This window comes from Balaenoptera ricei, chromosome 11, assembly GCF_028023285.1.
Source record: "Balaenoptera ricei isolate mBalRic1 chromosome 11, mBalRic1.hap2, whole genome shotgun sequence".
In the NCBI taxonomy this organism is placed as follows: Eukaryota; Metazoa; Chordata; class Mammalia; order Artiodactyla; family Balaenopteridae; genus Balaenoptera; species Balaenoptera ricei.
In genome coordinates this window covers 70,093,086-70,105,633 of record NC_082649.1, presented here as the reverse complement: position 1 = coordinate 70,105,633, position 12,548 = coordinate 70,093,086, and the positions used below count along the sequence as shown (strand labels likewise).

Below are 12,548 nucleotides of genomic sequence, written 5' to 3'. Positions count from 1 at the left end.
GGTGACAGACGTTCTGCTGAGTCCAGGTAGTAGTTCTGCCCAAGGCTATGCCACAGAGGTCAGCAAGTGGACCCAGGCCTCTGCACAGACAGATATGGGGCAAGAACTGCTGACACAAAGAGGGTGAGGAGGAAGGGCTGGAGGAAACCCTGGAGGAAGGGCTGAGTTCTTCATCTTTTTTGTGTTAGAAACTCCTTTGACATCTGGTGATGTTTACTGACATCTCCTCAGAATAAGATTTTTAAATGTGTAAAATAAAATAGGATTACAAAAGATTTTCATGAAAAGGGAAAGATGTCCATGAGTTACTACTGAATGAATAAAATCAAGTTACAGAAGAGCTTGTATAAGCTCTTTACACATTTATGAAGAGAAAAAGAGAGAGAGATTGGGAGGGGAGCAAAAGAGAGTGAAAAGGAGGAGGAGAGAGGAGAGGGAGGGAAGAAAGAAAGAGAGAAAGAGGAAGAAAGGAAGGAAGGGAGGAAGAAAGAGGGAGGAAGGAAGGAAGAAAGGAAGGGAGAAAGGACAGAAGGAGAGAGAAAGAAAGAAAGGAAGGAAGGTAGGAAAACTATCTCTTTATACATATGGCTGGCCCTACCATCTTTCCCACTTTGAAAAGCATGGCAGGACTTCCCTGGTGCCTCAGTGGTTAAGAATCCGCCTGCCAACGCAGGGGACATGGGTTCAAGCCCTGGTCCAGGAAGATCCCACATGCCACGGAGCAACTAAGCCCGTGCACCACAACTACTGAGCCTGCGCTCTAGAGCCCACGAGCCACAACTACTGAAGCCCACACGCCTAGAACTTGTGCTCCGCAACAAGAGAAGCCACCGCAATGAGAAGCCCTGAGAAGCCCGTACACAGCAATGAAGAGTAGCCCCCGCTCGCCACAACTAGAGAAAACCCGCGCGCAGCAACGAAGACCCAATGCAGCCAAAAATAAATAAATAAATTAATTAATTAAAAGAAGAAAAGAAAGAAAAGCATGGCAGGCCAATGGCTCCAGATCATGGTTCCCTTTAGCCCCCCAAATGGTCCCCTCAGGTCACAGCCAAAGCTCCTCATTCTTGTCACTGCCTCCTCCCTTGCCTGACAGCTGGGATTTCACCCTGGGCCTATCCCTACAGCAGCTCCAAGAGTACTGTATGGCCATCATCTGTGAATCTGCCTCCCTGTCGGACTATGGCTCTCTGCTCGTTGCTTACTCTGCCACTGTCAAAACAACCTGGTAACACCAAGTCCTCAGCACATGTCATTGCTCACTTTTTAGGAGCTGTGAGAGCTACTGCTTAGTTGGAAGGCCACACAATGGGGCAGCCTGGTTTCTTTAAAGCTGTCACAGCCTTTTTTGCCGACCCCTATCATTTGCTTCCCTTTCTCAAGGTGTGGCAGTCAAACCTTCTCCCCTGGGAATTCGCTGGTGGTCCAGTGGTTAGAACTCTGTGCTTTCACTGCTGAGGGTGTGGGTTCAATCCCTGATCAGGGAACTAAGATCCCACAAGCCATGTGGCATGGCCAAAAAAACCCCCCAGAACAAATAGCCTTCTCCTCTTTGTCCAAACTTCCAGCACCACCTGTCCCATACCCTGGGGCCTCGTGCCACGCCCACCTCCTACAGTCCCCACCTCTGCCTACCAGCTCCTCCACCTGTTCTCAGCACCCTTCAAGGACTTTGCTCCTACAGAGACACCTTTCTTTCTGGCCTCAACTGTTTCTTTGTTGGCACTAGGTCACCCCTTGAGCATCTGAGCCTGCTCTTCATTCTCCTAACTCACACCTGCCAGATTTCTCTCCCTCTCCTCAGGAATGCTTCAGTAAGGAGTCACCTGTGTGTCCTGCCTCCACATCCTCCTTTCCCTTTCACTCCCCAACTCTCTGCAAAATGCTTCGGTCAGTCCATGAACCTGCCTGCCAAGGAACGTCCATTCAGTAGGTGTTTCTCAAGTTCCTGTTCTACATCAAGTGCTGTGTCAGGCAATGGGAAAATGAAGGTGACCAAACCAGTTCTGAACTCTTGGTGCTTGAACCAATGAACACATACACAAGTAAACAGAAAACGTAGTTAGAGCCTGGGAAAGTTCTATGAAGGAAGCAAACAGGATGAGAGGATGCAGAGTAACTGGGGAGATGGGGCAGAGGGTCTCTGTTTTAGATAGGGCAGGCTAGGGAGGCTTCTCCAAGCAAGCATACTATCCAAAGAGCTGGGAAAAGGTGGTCCAGGTGGAGGGGATAGCAAGTGTAAAGGCCCTGAAGCAGGAACAGGTATTTGTGCTTGGCAGGAAAGAAAGAAGTCCATGGGTGTGGAGAAAAGTGAATGATAAGGAGAGCATTGCCAAGATTAGGGGAGGTAAAGAGTTTATCTCTAATGCAAGGGGAAGTCCTTGCAGACTTTAAGTGACAAGATCTGATTTGTATCTTAAAAAGTGCCCTCAGGCCCCACTGCTGTGTGGAAATGAACTATAGGGGTAAGAGGTGGAGAAGGCAACAGAGTTATTAAGAGGCAACATTTACTTATTTTGGGTGACAACAGGCATATCACATTTAATGCATCTAAAAAGAAACATCTGGAGACTTCCCTGATGTTAAGACTTCGCCTTCCCATGCGGGGGGGGGGGTGGGGGGGCTGGAGGGGGGTGCAGGTTCCATCCCTGGTGGGGGAGCTAAGATCCCACCATGCCTTGTGACCAAATAACCAAAACATAAAAGATATTGTAACAAATTCAATAAAGACTTTAAAAATGGTCCACATCAAAAAAAAATCTTAAAAAAATAAAAAGAAACATCTGGATCACTGGCCCCCTCAAAATAAAGCAACAAGACCCTTGTCCCTCCCCCAATCTTCCCCATTTCTGTAAAAAGCACCATCTTCACGCACTTGTTCAAGCCAAAAACTTAGGGGCTACACAGGCCTTCTTCCTCTCCCCAATCTTCTGCATCCCAAGCCCAGTCTACCCTCTTTCCTTATCCACTCCTATCCATCCCCCGTGCCCCCACTCAGCTCCAGGCACCATCCTGTCCCATCCTGCACCAGACTCCTCACGGCTCTCCCTCCTCTGCCCGCTACAGTCCATTCTCCGCGCAGTAGCCAGAGGTACATTTTTAGGAACACAAATCTCCTGTCACCCCCTGCCTAACATGTATTTCTCAAGGGCTCCCTTCGCTTTCATGGCCTTTAACGAGACCTGGGACCCAAGTCGGGAGGAATATGAGGAGAAAGGAGGGGGGGGGGTCGGTAAAACCTGAAAGAGCGAGGCCAGGCTCGTAGCACCACCTTCCCATCTGGCTTGTGTCCTCCGGACTTAGGAACCTATCTTCACGGCGCTGGGGGAAGCTTTTCCAGTAGTCCCTTCCTGCCGCGACAAGCCTATTTCCCGTGCTGCACCACGGCGTTCCTCTTTCTCTTCCGGTCCCAGGCGTTTCGGGATCTGCGGGCCCCGGTGAGTGCTAGCCGCGCGGTATCCGGAGCCATCCGTGACTCCCGGACGGCGGCGGGGCGCGTGGCCTTAGGGAGGACGGGGAGACCGGCTCCCTGGCTGTGGGGAACGGAAGCCGCGAGGCGGGGACGGTGCTCGTGGGTTCTCAAGGGATGGATGGGAGGGGGAGAATTCGGATTTGGGGGGAGAGCGCAGCCTTGCGGCTGGGGGGTTGGTTTCGAGGCACCATTACCTGAGTTTGGGAGGGGGAGACTGGCGTCGGGTCGTGCAGAATGAATCCAGGCTGGTGGAGGGCGCAGATGCAAGGCATCTGTGCTGAAGGCTCATTCAGGTTTCTGGCCGCACGTTCTTCTAGATAAGGGCGAAGAGGTAGGCCCGGCCCCGCGAGCCCCCAGCTCTGATCTCCACTCTCGTCCTCCAGTTGCAGACATGGCCAAGTCCAAGAACCACACCACGCACAACCAGTGTAAGTTCCCCTGGCCCAGCCTTCATCTAATGCCCCAGACCCTGGCAAAGATTAGGGATACTGGGCAGGGAAAGGAGGCACATTCCTACAGTGGGCCTGGGGCTGATTTTACTTTCAGCCAGCATTACCTATGGGGCTGTAGATTTAGAAGCCAGGGATCCCCTTGATATAACCCACAGTGCTTTGCATTCAGTGGTAAGGGGTTTCTTAAATGGATCCCAAGTAAGGAGAAATTATGGTTCTCCTGGGCTTGCCAGCTGTAATGGTGGTCTTTTTAGAGGAAATCTCTTTTTTGGTCTAATTCCTTTTTTCCCCACAGCCCGAAAATGGCACAGAAATGGCATCAAAAAACCCCGATCACAACGATATGAATCTCTTAAGGGGGTGAGTGTGTGCGCCGAATCACAAAAAAGTGTGTGTGTTTGGCTCCAGTTGCATGGTCAGGGTCTTTCATGTAGCTTAACTGTCCTTCGTTTTGCCTGGACTTCATGCTGTGCCAGACCTGTAATAAAGCTTTACTTGGCCTTTACTGGCCCGAGGTGTAACCTGCCTCCTGAGAGCAGTTTGTCTGATCATCTCCCTTGCTCACCCAGAGCTTTTCAAGGGAAGGGGTGGTCTTGCCTGTGTACCCGGTACCTTGTGAGCCTTCCGTTCCACTTTGACCACCCATATGACCTTGATCTGATGCAGTGCCAGGCATGGAGGGGGCAGCTTCCCTTCCTATGCTAGGGAGTTCTAAGGATTAGCCAAGAAGGCTGAGGCTGTAGGGTCTGAGCAGAACTGAGTCTTGTCTCCACTTCGCTACTCCACTGTACTGTTGGTCTCTCCCCGCCCCCTTCCCTCCATTCTCTTATTCTGCCTTGTTTGCTGTGAATCTGTTGTGCTAACCTTAGTATTTGGCACCTTTTAAGGGGGAGGGGGTGGGGTGTCCATGAGGGGGTTTCAGGAAAAACTCAACCAAAATCCTGCTGTAGGAATTTGTTCTTCCTGTCTGAGCTCTATTGGGCTCCAAGGGTCAGATATTTCTGCATTTAAGGTTGACTTGATGCTGTCTCAGCTCCCAGTAGGCCTCAGCTGGAGCCTGATGGTCTCCTGGGTGCTGCTATGGAGAGGGGCACCATGGGTGACTTGAGGGCTCCTACATGCTGCACTTACAGCCACCTGTACATTTTTTGTCTTCCAGGTGGACCCCAAGTTCCTGAGGAACATGCGTTTTGCCAAGAAGCACAACAAGAAGGGCCTGAAGAAGATGCAGGCCAACAATGCCAAGGCCGTAAGTGCACGTGCTGAGGCTATCAAGGCTCCCGTAAAGCCCAAGGAGGTCAAGCCCAGGATCCCAACAGGCGGCAGCCGCAAGCTCAGTCGACTTGCCTACATTGCTCACCCCAAGCTCGGGAAACGTGCTCGTGCCCGCATCGCCAAGGGTCTCAGGCTCTGCCGGCCAAAGTCCCAGGCCAAGGCTCAAACCAAGGCCAAGGCTGCAGGTGCAGCTGCGGCTCCAGCTCCGGCTCCCAAAGGTGCCCAGGCCCCCACAAAGGCTCCAGAGTAGAGACCTTTATCTGCCAATGTGAGGACAGAAGGACTGGTGTGACCCCTGGGCTGCTGTCTGCATGGGGCTGGTGTCCTCCTGTGATATTTGTACAAATAAACCTGAGGCAGGATCTGTCAGTCAGCCTGTGTCTGTGATCCCAGGGCTGAAAGTAGGGTTCAGGTGGAGTCGGTACCTACATTTTGTGTGGGAGAAGAGTTTAGCCGTCCTTGGATGGCAGGGTGTGGGTGGGAGTCGGGAAATAGGGCCTTGGAGTGCCAGAAGGGGACCTAGTAAATGAGTGGTTGGGTGCCTTAGGGACACTGGGGCACATAGCTTGCTGGACTGGGCAGGCTGGTGAGGACAGAGAAAAACCCCAAACATCCCTGTCAGGTCTTAAAGCTTACCCAGAAGAAAGGGGAGGACCCAGAAGAATTCTGCACTCTGGCCTGAGGAGTTCTAGGTTCCTAGCGTGCCTGGCCAGCATTCACTGCTCTGAGTTGTACAGTCCCCCAAGTTCTAGGGCTCCTGGGAGGCCAAGCAGTGGTGGCACTGCCTTACTTGCATGACTGTGCTGTATTCTTTGCCCCGTGGATCAACTGCTTCACCAGCAGAGTCTTAGCCCTCAGAGCAGCCAGTGAAGCACTGTTCCTGGTCACACTAGATCTTCATTTGTAGTCCAACTTTGGGCACTGGGGAGGCTCAGAGTTGTTATTATGCTGGGGCAACAGGTGCAACCCATGGTGTATGAACCCTCATCTCTGAAGTAGGTGTTACTATTATCTTTGAAACCCTGCTCCATGAACATCCTTGCTGTTAATACTTCAGAAGTGGTCCCTGTCCACACAGACTTTATTGTTGGGCAGGAGGGAAGAAGGGTCCTTGGCACTGGTCAGGGGTGGAGGCTGGAGAGCGCAGGGCTCAGCTTTCACTGGGCAGGGTGGGCACGCTGGCCAGGGCAGGTAGCAGCCGAGTGTATATGTCGATCCCGTGGAGGAACACGGCCTCATGCAGCCGTTCATCGTGGTCGTGGAGCAGCACGGGTGTGTGGTTCATGGGTGAGAAGCCCAGAGCTGGGACCCCCACCTGCAGGGGGCGACAGGAGCCATTAGGGGGAAGGCCAGCACCCAGGACCACTCCACTGCCCACCCTACTGCAAGCAGCTCACCGCACGAAGATAGCGGCTGTCTGTGGCAGCGGGGAAGATCTCTGGCTCCAGGGTGAGGTTCCTGCAGAGGCAAGAACCTGGTGAATGTGGAGGCAGAGAGGGGAAAGGGCAAGGGAAGGGTTGAAGAAGCAAAGGGAGGTGGGAGGGAGGGAAGGGGAGAGGGGGGCTGGCCAGTGTGCTCACATGTCCTTGCAGACCCCACTAAAAGCTGCCCACCAGGGGTCTGAATCATCAGTAGATGTCACTCGGGGCTCTGTCCATTTCTGTGGGGAGAAGGATGGCAGGATCAGGACAAGGCCTGGGCATCTTGCCCTATTCTTCATAGGGTAGGCTGTGCCTGGCGTGGGGCACACACCCACCTACCCAGACATCCAGCTGGCCAGTCCAGCAACAGGCCCTCTTTCAGTCTCTCAAAGGTCACAGGCCTGGGATCTTCTCTGCCCTCCACTTCCTGTCCATCCTCAGATCCTTCCCAAGTGCCCCTTCCTCAAGATGGCACTCCCAGACCTCTCATACTGGTCAGATACTCCAATTACAGGTTCACAGTTGAGGTCCCACCCTTTCCTGGACCACATGTGTTCGTACTTATATAAAAGTAATACATAATTTTTTGATTCATGTCTATTCCTCCCTTCATTGTGTAAGGACTATGAGGGCAAAAACTTGTCTAATTTCACTCCCTAGTATTCCCCAGCACCCAACAGTGGCCTACAGAACTAACGCTTGTTGGTGAACAAAACATGTCTCGCACAGCTAAAGCCAGGAAGTATGCAGGCACACCAAATGTACACTCCTACAATGACACATGTGGCAAGCCCAGCCTCCCCAGCTCCTACAACTCCCCTGTTGTAGGTTCCCCAGTCCACACCTGAGCAAACTCGAAGGTGACCCCTTGGCCAGCTGCCTGGCACCAGCCCTGCAGCTGCTCCTCGAAAGCCTGTGAGAAGGGAGATGAGCTGACCCCTCAGGCTCTCCCTGAGCCTCTAGGACAGGGCTGAGGACCCAGGCTCCCTCCTCCAAACCCAGGTGGAGATGGCACCTTCAGGTCCACATCTGGTGCCACGCGGAAGTCAAAGCTGGCGCTCATAGTGGCAGGTACCACATTATAGGCTACACCGCCCTCTAGCTTAGTCAGGTTCACGGAGGTTACGGCCCCCTGCTTCAGTTGAGGGTCTGACTGCAGCCTGTGGTGGGGGGCAGGGGCAGCAGCAGCAAGGGGGAAGAACAGATAAAAAGAGGGCTCAGCCCCACTCCTCTCCTGCGTAGCCTCCCAGAGCCCCGTGCCCTTTCCCAGGCTACCTCACCTCTGCCTCTCCTTCTCCCGAAAAGCCAGGATGGAGCTCACAACCTTGTGCTAGGAGAGCGTGAGGTTAGATGTGAGAGTGGCCCCGGGACAGAGCCTTGGGAACTCCCAAACTCCCTCCCCATACGCCACACACCAGCTTCTCTGCTGCTGTGTCCTCAATGAATCGTGAGCCGTGGCCTGGCTTCCCGGTGCTTGTGACCTGCACCCCTGGGAGAGGCAGGGGGAAGGGGGTGTCTTCAGTATGGGAGAGGCTGGAAAAGCAACCAGCCCTGGGATGGGCCCGGGGTCTTCCCCTCATTCCAGGCTCCTCTGCCAGGTCTCTGTCCGCCTCAGAATGCACAGTGTAGAGCTGGTTTCTGCCTGTGGTTAGGGCCTCCCTTCAGAAGCTCAGGAAAGAGATGCCCAGGTAGGAAGGGACTGGGAGGCAGAGGCCCTGGGTTCAAGGCCTACTCAGGCCCCAACTTGCTGTGGAACCCTTGGCGGCCCCCTGCCCCTTCTGGCCCAGTCTCCCATCTGCACAGTGACCCCCAACGTCCAAGTGCATACTCACACCAGGGGCTCCGCTCACTGTAAAAGACAGTGAAGGCGTCAGTGGGGTTGGCCAGGCCTGAGGAGGAAAAGGTTGGCCAGGCCTGAGAGGGTGGAGCGGCCCAGCCCCCACTAGCAGCCTCCCTATCCCCTGCTGGCCACTCAGTGTCCTGCCACCCTGCTCACCCTCATCCAGGGCGAAGCCAGCCCTCAGGGCCTGGAACTCGGGCCGCTTCACAAACAGCTCCATGCCTTGGTGACCCCCGATCTCCTCATCTGTAAAAGCAGCAGGAATGTGAGATAGGGGGTGCCCCAACACTCTCCCCACCCCTGAAGGTGCCTCTCCTCAAGCCACTCCTACCTGGCACAAAGGTCATGTGGATGGTTCTGGGGAAATGGTGGCCCTCAGCCTTCAGCCTCCTCACAGCCTCCAGGTACCTGAGGGGCGGTGAGAGGGTGTAAGCCAGGTGCTGGGGTGGGGAGCCATCAGATGCTTGAGCAGGCAGGCTGCAGCCTTGGGCCCTGCTCTGCCACAGCCTAGCAGGTGACTCCAGAAAGTCTCTGTCCCTGTCTCCCCATCCATGCAATGGTCATAGCAGGAATTCCCGCCCAAGGTAAGGGGTCAAGATGTTCCTTGGCCTTGATGTTCTCCAATCACACCTGGGTCCTGGGTCAATCCAACGGGCCAGTGGGGAAACTGGGAATGAAGGACACTCACTGGATGCTGACACACTTCATGTCCTGGGCGCCCCTGCCATAGATGTAGCCGTCAGCATCCTTGAAGGCTTCAAAGGGGTCATGACTCCAATGTTCCTGGGGGCAGGGACAGGGGCAGGAAGAGGGACCCAAGCACCAAATGTAGTCGTTAATCCGCTCTGCTCAACTGTGGCCCTGCCCAGGGAGCAGGTGCCCTAGGAGCCCACGTAGGGCTGAAGAGGGCAGCTGACAGCCATCCCTCATCTCTGCCTCCCACCTCCACCACCCCCCTCTCGCCTACCCCACCCCTGGCATGGAATGGCTACTGGGCAAAGGCTGCTTGATTGAGTGGAGTAATCCTCTATGAGGTCGAATCAGTGCCAGGACCAGCATCGTGGGCTCCCTGCAGTCGAATGGGGGATCTGTACCATCTTTGTCCCCAAGGGCTGTTCCACTCCCTACACCCCCCGCACCTTGAAGACAGGCACCACATCGGTGTGGGAGTTGAGCAAGAGGGAAGAGAGTCTGGGGTTGGTGCCTGGCCAGGTCAGCACAGTCACCACACGGCCAGCTGCCACCTGGAGAGGGCCAGGAGGAGGGGTCGTCAGTGCACGGTGAGGAGCTGCCCCAGGCCCACCTCCCCTACCCATGCAGGGCCACAGGCTCACCTCCACTTTCTGACAGCCCAGGCCCAGTTGGCAGGCTCTCTCCTCAAGGAAGGCCACGGCAGCCCCTGGGGACACAGAGAGCCTTGCTGCTGCTTCTGCCTCCCCCCACCTCCCATGGGCCCAGGCAGAACTGGGGGTACATCCAGAGAAGGGAGCAGACCCCTGCCTCAACACAATTCCACATCCGTCAGAGACATTTCCATCTCTGTCCCCAAGGAAGAAGACATTTTTGGCCAGTGACCCTTTGTGGAAGGCCAGGTGGGAAGTCCAGAGTGAGAAGCAGGTGTCAGTGTTACCTTCCTTAAAGATGGGGAAACTGGCGCAGAGACATGAGGCTCACCCACCGTCTCCCAGCTGGTAAATCACAGAGCAGGGATTTGGATTGGACCCAGGTACACAGTTCCCAGCCACCAAGCCTGATTCCCCAAAGGGCTGTGGCCTTTGTTCAGCCCCAGTAGGCTTCCGGGGGCCTCTTCTTCCCTTCCCCAAGCCCAAGTGCTGGAGAGTGAGGTGAAGTTGTTCCCTATTTAACTGCCAGTTGTAACTTTTGGAGCAGCACAGCCTGGAGGGGATGCTGAGCCATCTGCTGACCTAGGGAATGGCTTAGAGGAATGGAGGCGCCATTTGAGGCAGCAGATTAGGCTCAGCTGGGTGACAGGGGTTGGCGCCTGGTTTAGAGCACAGTCCCCGCCCCTGATGCCCCACCACAGGTCCTCCTGGAACCGCCGCGTTCTCACCGTAGTCGGGCTCGGGCTGGACGGTGCGGATGCGCAGGTACTGACGGAAGAGCGTCACGGATGGGTGCTCGCCCTCACGACGCTTGCTGGCCATGGCGCGGCGCTGCCCTGCCGTGGTGAGCTAGGGGCAAAGCGAGTGGCTACCTACCCCTCGCCGCCGCTGGGGCTGGTGGGCTCCATTTACACGCAGTCCCTCCCCAGGGCGGTTCCCCGGCCGCCCCGCAGGGAGAAAACACCTTGTTTCGGAGCCCCCAGTTACAGAGCCCCCATTCTGTTTCAGGCACTGTGCTGGCCACTTTCAACACATTTCCTTATTTAATCCCCCAAGGAGCCCCATGAAGTTCGTGCCTCTGAAAGCCCGCATTACAGAGGAAAAAGCTAAGAGAGATTCAGAGACACCTAGAAAGTAGCTGAGCCACGTTTGAACCCAGACATTGACTCCCCCCGCCCTCCTCAAAAAAATTCTCCCAGTTGCCCGGATTTCAGGTCAGGGAGCCCCAGATCCCTCTACCCCTCTCCACGGCCCCCCACCTCGCTCTCTGCTGGTCTTGGGCCCGCGCTCCCCTCTCGGCGTCCGCCCTGGACTGTGGGCGGGACTCCGGGTCCTGCGAGGTCTCCGGATCAGAACTGCCGCGGTCCGCCCACCACGTGGCCGGACCTCGCAGGGCGGGACCGAAGACTGCAAATCAGGGCCGTCCCAATCTCTAAGGCCCAGCGAGCGTGGGCGTCTCCGCCAGCCAGTGGTTCCAGCCTCCGCCACTTACATGAGGAATTCAGGCGCCCGCCCCGGGGAAGCTGCCTCCGCCGCCGGCTCCGCCCTGCGGCCGACTGCGAGCTACAGGCTGGCCCCGCCCCCGCAGGCCCCGCCCTTGGCCCTGGGCAGCGGGCCCCACCTCCTGCAACCTCCCGATTGGGCCAGCAGGGAGGAAGGCGGGCACTGACCGGAAACGTAGCAGCTGCCCTCTTGAGCGCCGCCTCGCTCTCAGAGTACAGCTTTGAAAAGTCCTGCTGGGTCTGGCCCCGGCCTGCTCCACCACCCCCTCCCGCGAGTCTTGGACTTCTCCCCTCCTCACGCCTCAGCTCCTCAGGGGCGGCCTCCCTGACTGCCTCAATGCTCCCTGTGTGGAGAGGTTATTGGTTAATATCTGTGAGCTCCAAGAGGCTGGTCCATGTACCCGCAGGATTCCGTCCCTGGCAGGGCACAGAACAGACGGACAGCGTGCCAGGAATGAAGGATAAATGAACGGATGGGCGCATGTGTGATCGCACCACTGTGTAGGCAAATCTGTGTATCAGTGGGTGACTGTGTGTATGACAATGTGAGTGTGAGATGGTGGTTGGGTGTGACAGAGGATGGCACGATGAGAGGATGTAATCGTGATGCTGTATGACAGAATGAGAGGTGGGAAACTGCACAAAAGCATACGTGTGGCATCTTCTTGGCTGACCCTGTGCCAGCCTCCCTGGCTCTTCTGCAGCCACTGGAGAGGGAAGATAAAGAGGCACAGGTGTCCCACTGGCCACCCACAGGCTGCACACAGTTGTAGCTGCCCATTTGTGTGTCCGGCTGTCCTTTGTACTCTCAGCCAGTTCTGCTTTCTGTTCCAGGGGCTGAATCAGCTTGGGGTGGGGTGGGGTTGAAGACTTCAACCTCTGGGCACAGAGGAGGCAGGCTGGCAGGGTCGGGTAGGGTCCATCCAACCGTCGTGAGGTTTAAGTCAGTCTGCTGACCCACAGATTCCCAGGGGCAAGCAGGCTTGGTGCTTGTGGCATGTGCCTCAGTGGCATGCTGATTATTTTGAATTAAAGTCACTTGAGAAATGTCCAATGCAAGAGAGACATTCTGACCCTCCTTTCTGTCTCCCTGAAAACAAGAAATAAATCTCTATGCAAAAGGTACACTCCCTGCATCTGGAGGTAGGACACCCTGATTTCCGGAGATAGGGAATTCAGGCTGAGAAGTCTGTATAAACAAACCTTGTTAATTCTTTAATTTACTACCCCCAAGCCCACTCTG

General features: G+C 55.5%; 3 protein-coding genes across 17 annotated transcripts in view; 1 reads left to right on the top strand and 2 right to left on the bottom strand.

Moving 5' to 3' along the window:
• Positions 1–3,367, bottom strand: part of LOC132375057 (uncharacterized) — a 74,273-nt gene extending 70,906 nt beyond the window's left edge. For 4 of the 14 annotated variants that reach the window (XR_009505885.1, XR_009505882.1, XM_059939806.1 and 1 more), the window contains exon 1: positions 3,240–3,367. Coding sequence is in view for 2 of the 14 variants with exons in the window: in XM_059939806.1 (XP_059795789.1) it covers positions 3,240–3,279 (40 nt within the window). In the remaining 12 variants the exon portion in view is untranslated. The remainder of the gene's footprint in view (positions 1–3,239) is intronic. The other 10 variants (XR_009505875.1, XR_009505877.1, XR_009505872.1 and 7 more) reach the window with 7 other exon arrangements.
• RPL29 (ribosomal protein L29) lies at positions 3,339–5,568 on the top strand. 2 transcript variants are annotated; one of them, XM_059939808.1, is made up of 4 exons: positions 3,339–3,437; positions 3,790–3,900; positions 4,220–4,284; positions 5,084–5,568. In XM_059939808.1, exons 2-4 carry the CDS (start codon positions 3,864–3,866, stop codon positions 5,447–5,449), a joined length of 468 nt encoding a protein of 155 aa, XP_059795791.1. In that variant the 5' UTR covers positions 3,339–3,437; positions 3,790–3,863; the 3' UTR covers positions 5,450–5,568. The 2 variants fall into 2 exon arrangements, with proteins under 2 accessions (XP_059795791.1, XP_059795792.1); XM_059939809.1 differs by having other exon boundaries at positions 3,380–3,437; positions 3,856–3,900.
• Positions 5,569–6,248: 680 nt separating this feature from the next.
• Positions 6,249–11,242, bottom strand: ACY1 (aminoacylase 1). The gene is made up of 15 exons (XM_059939792.1): positions 11,063–11,242; positions 10,532–10,652; positions 9,795–9,859; positions 9,600–9,704; positions 9,149–9,243; positions 8,792–8,868; positions 8,617–8,706; positions 8,453–8,509; positions 8,036–8,109; positions 7,901–7,950; positions 7,636–7,780; positions 7,465–7,533; positions 6,780–6,859; positions 6,597–6,657; positions 6,249–6,514 (listed from the first exon to the last, which is right to left on the bottom strand). Exons 2-15 carry the CDS (start codon positions 10,623–10,625, stop codon positions 6,350–6,352), a joined length of 1,227 nt encoding a protein of 408 aa, XP_059795775.1. The 5' UTR covers positions 10,626–10,652; positions 11,063–11,242; the 3' UTR covers positions 6,249–6,349.
• Between the last annotated feature and the right edge of the window lie 1,306 nt (positions 11,243–12,548).

Coding starts and splice junctions, on each gene's coding strand:
- RPL29 (XM_059939808.1), top strand. CDS start 3,864: ATGGCCAAGTCCAAGAACCACACCACGCACAACCAGT. Junction 3,901..4,219: donor CCACACCACGCACAACCAGT/GTAAGTTCCCCT, acceptor TTTTCCCCACAG/CCCGAAAATGGCACAGAAAT. Junction 4,285..5,083: donor GATATGAATCTCTTAAGGGG/GTGAGTGTGTGC, acceptor TTTGTCTTCCAG/GTGGACCCCAAGTTCCTGAG.
- ACY1 (XM_059939792.1), bottom strand. CDS start 10,625: ATGGCCAGCAAGCGTCGTGAGGGCGAGCACCCATCCGTGACGCTCTTC. Junction 6,658..6,779: donor AGTGGGGTCTGCAAGGACAT/GTGAGCACACTG, acceptor TTGCCTCTGCAG/GAACCTCACCCTGGAGCCAG. Junction 6,515..6,596: donor ACAGCCGCTATCTTCGTGCG/GTGAGCTGCTTG, acceptor CGCCCCCTGCAG/GTGGGGGTCCCAGCTCTGGG.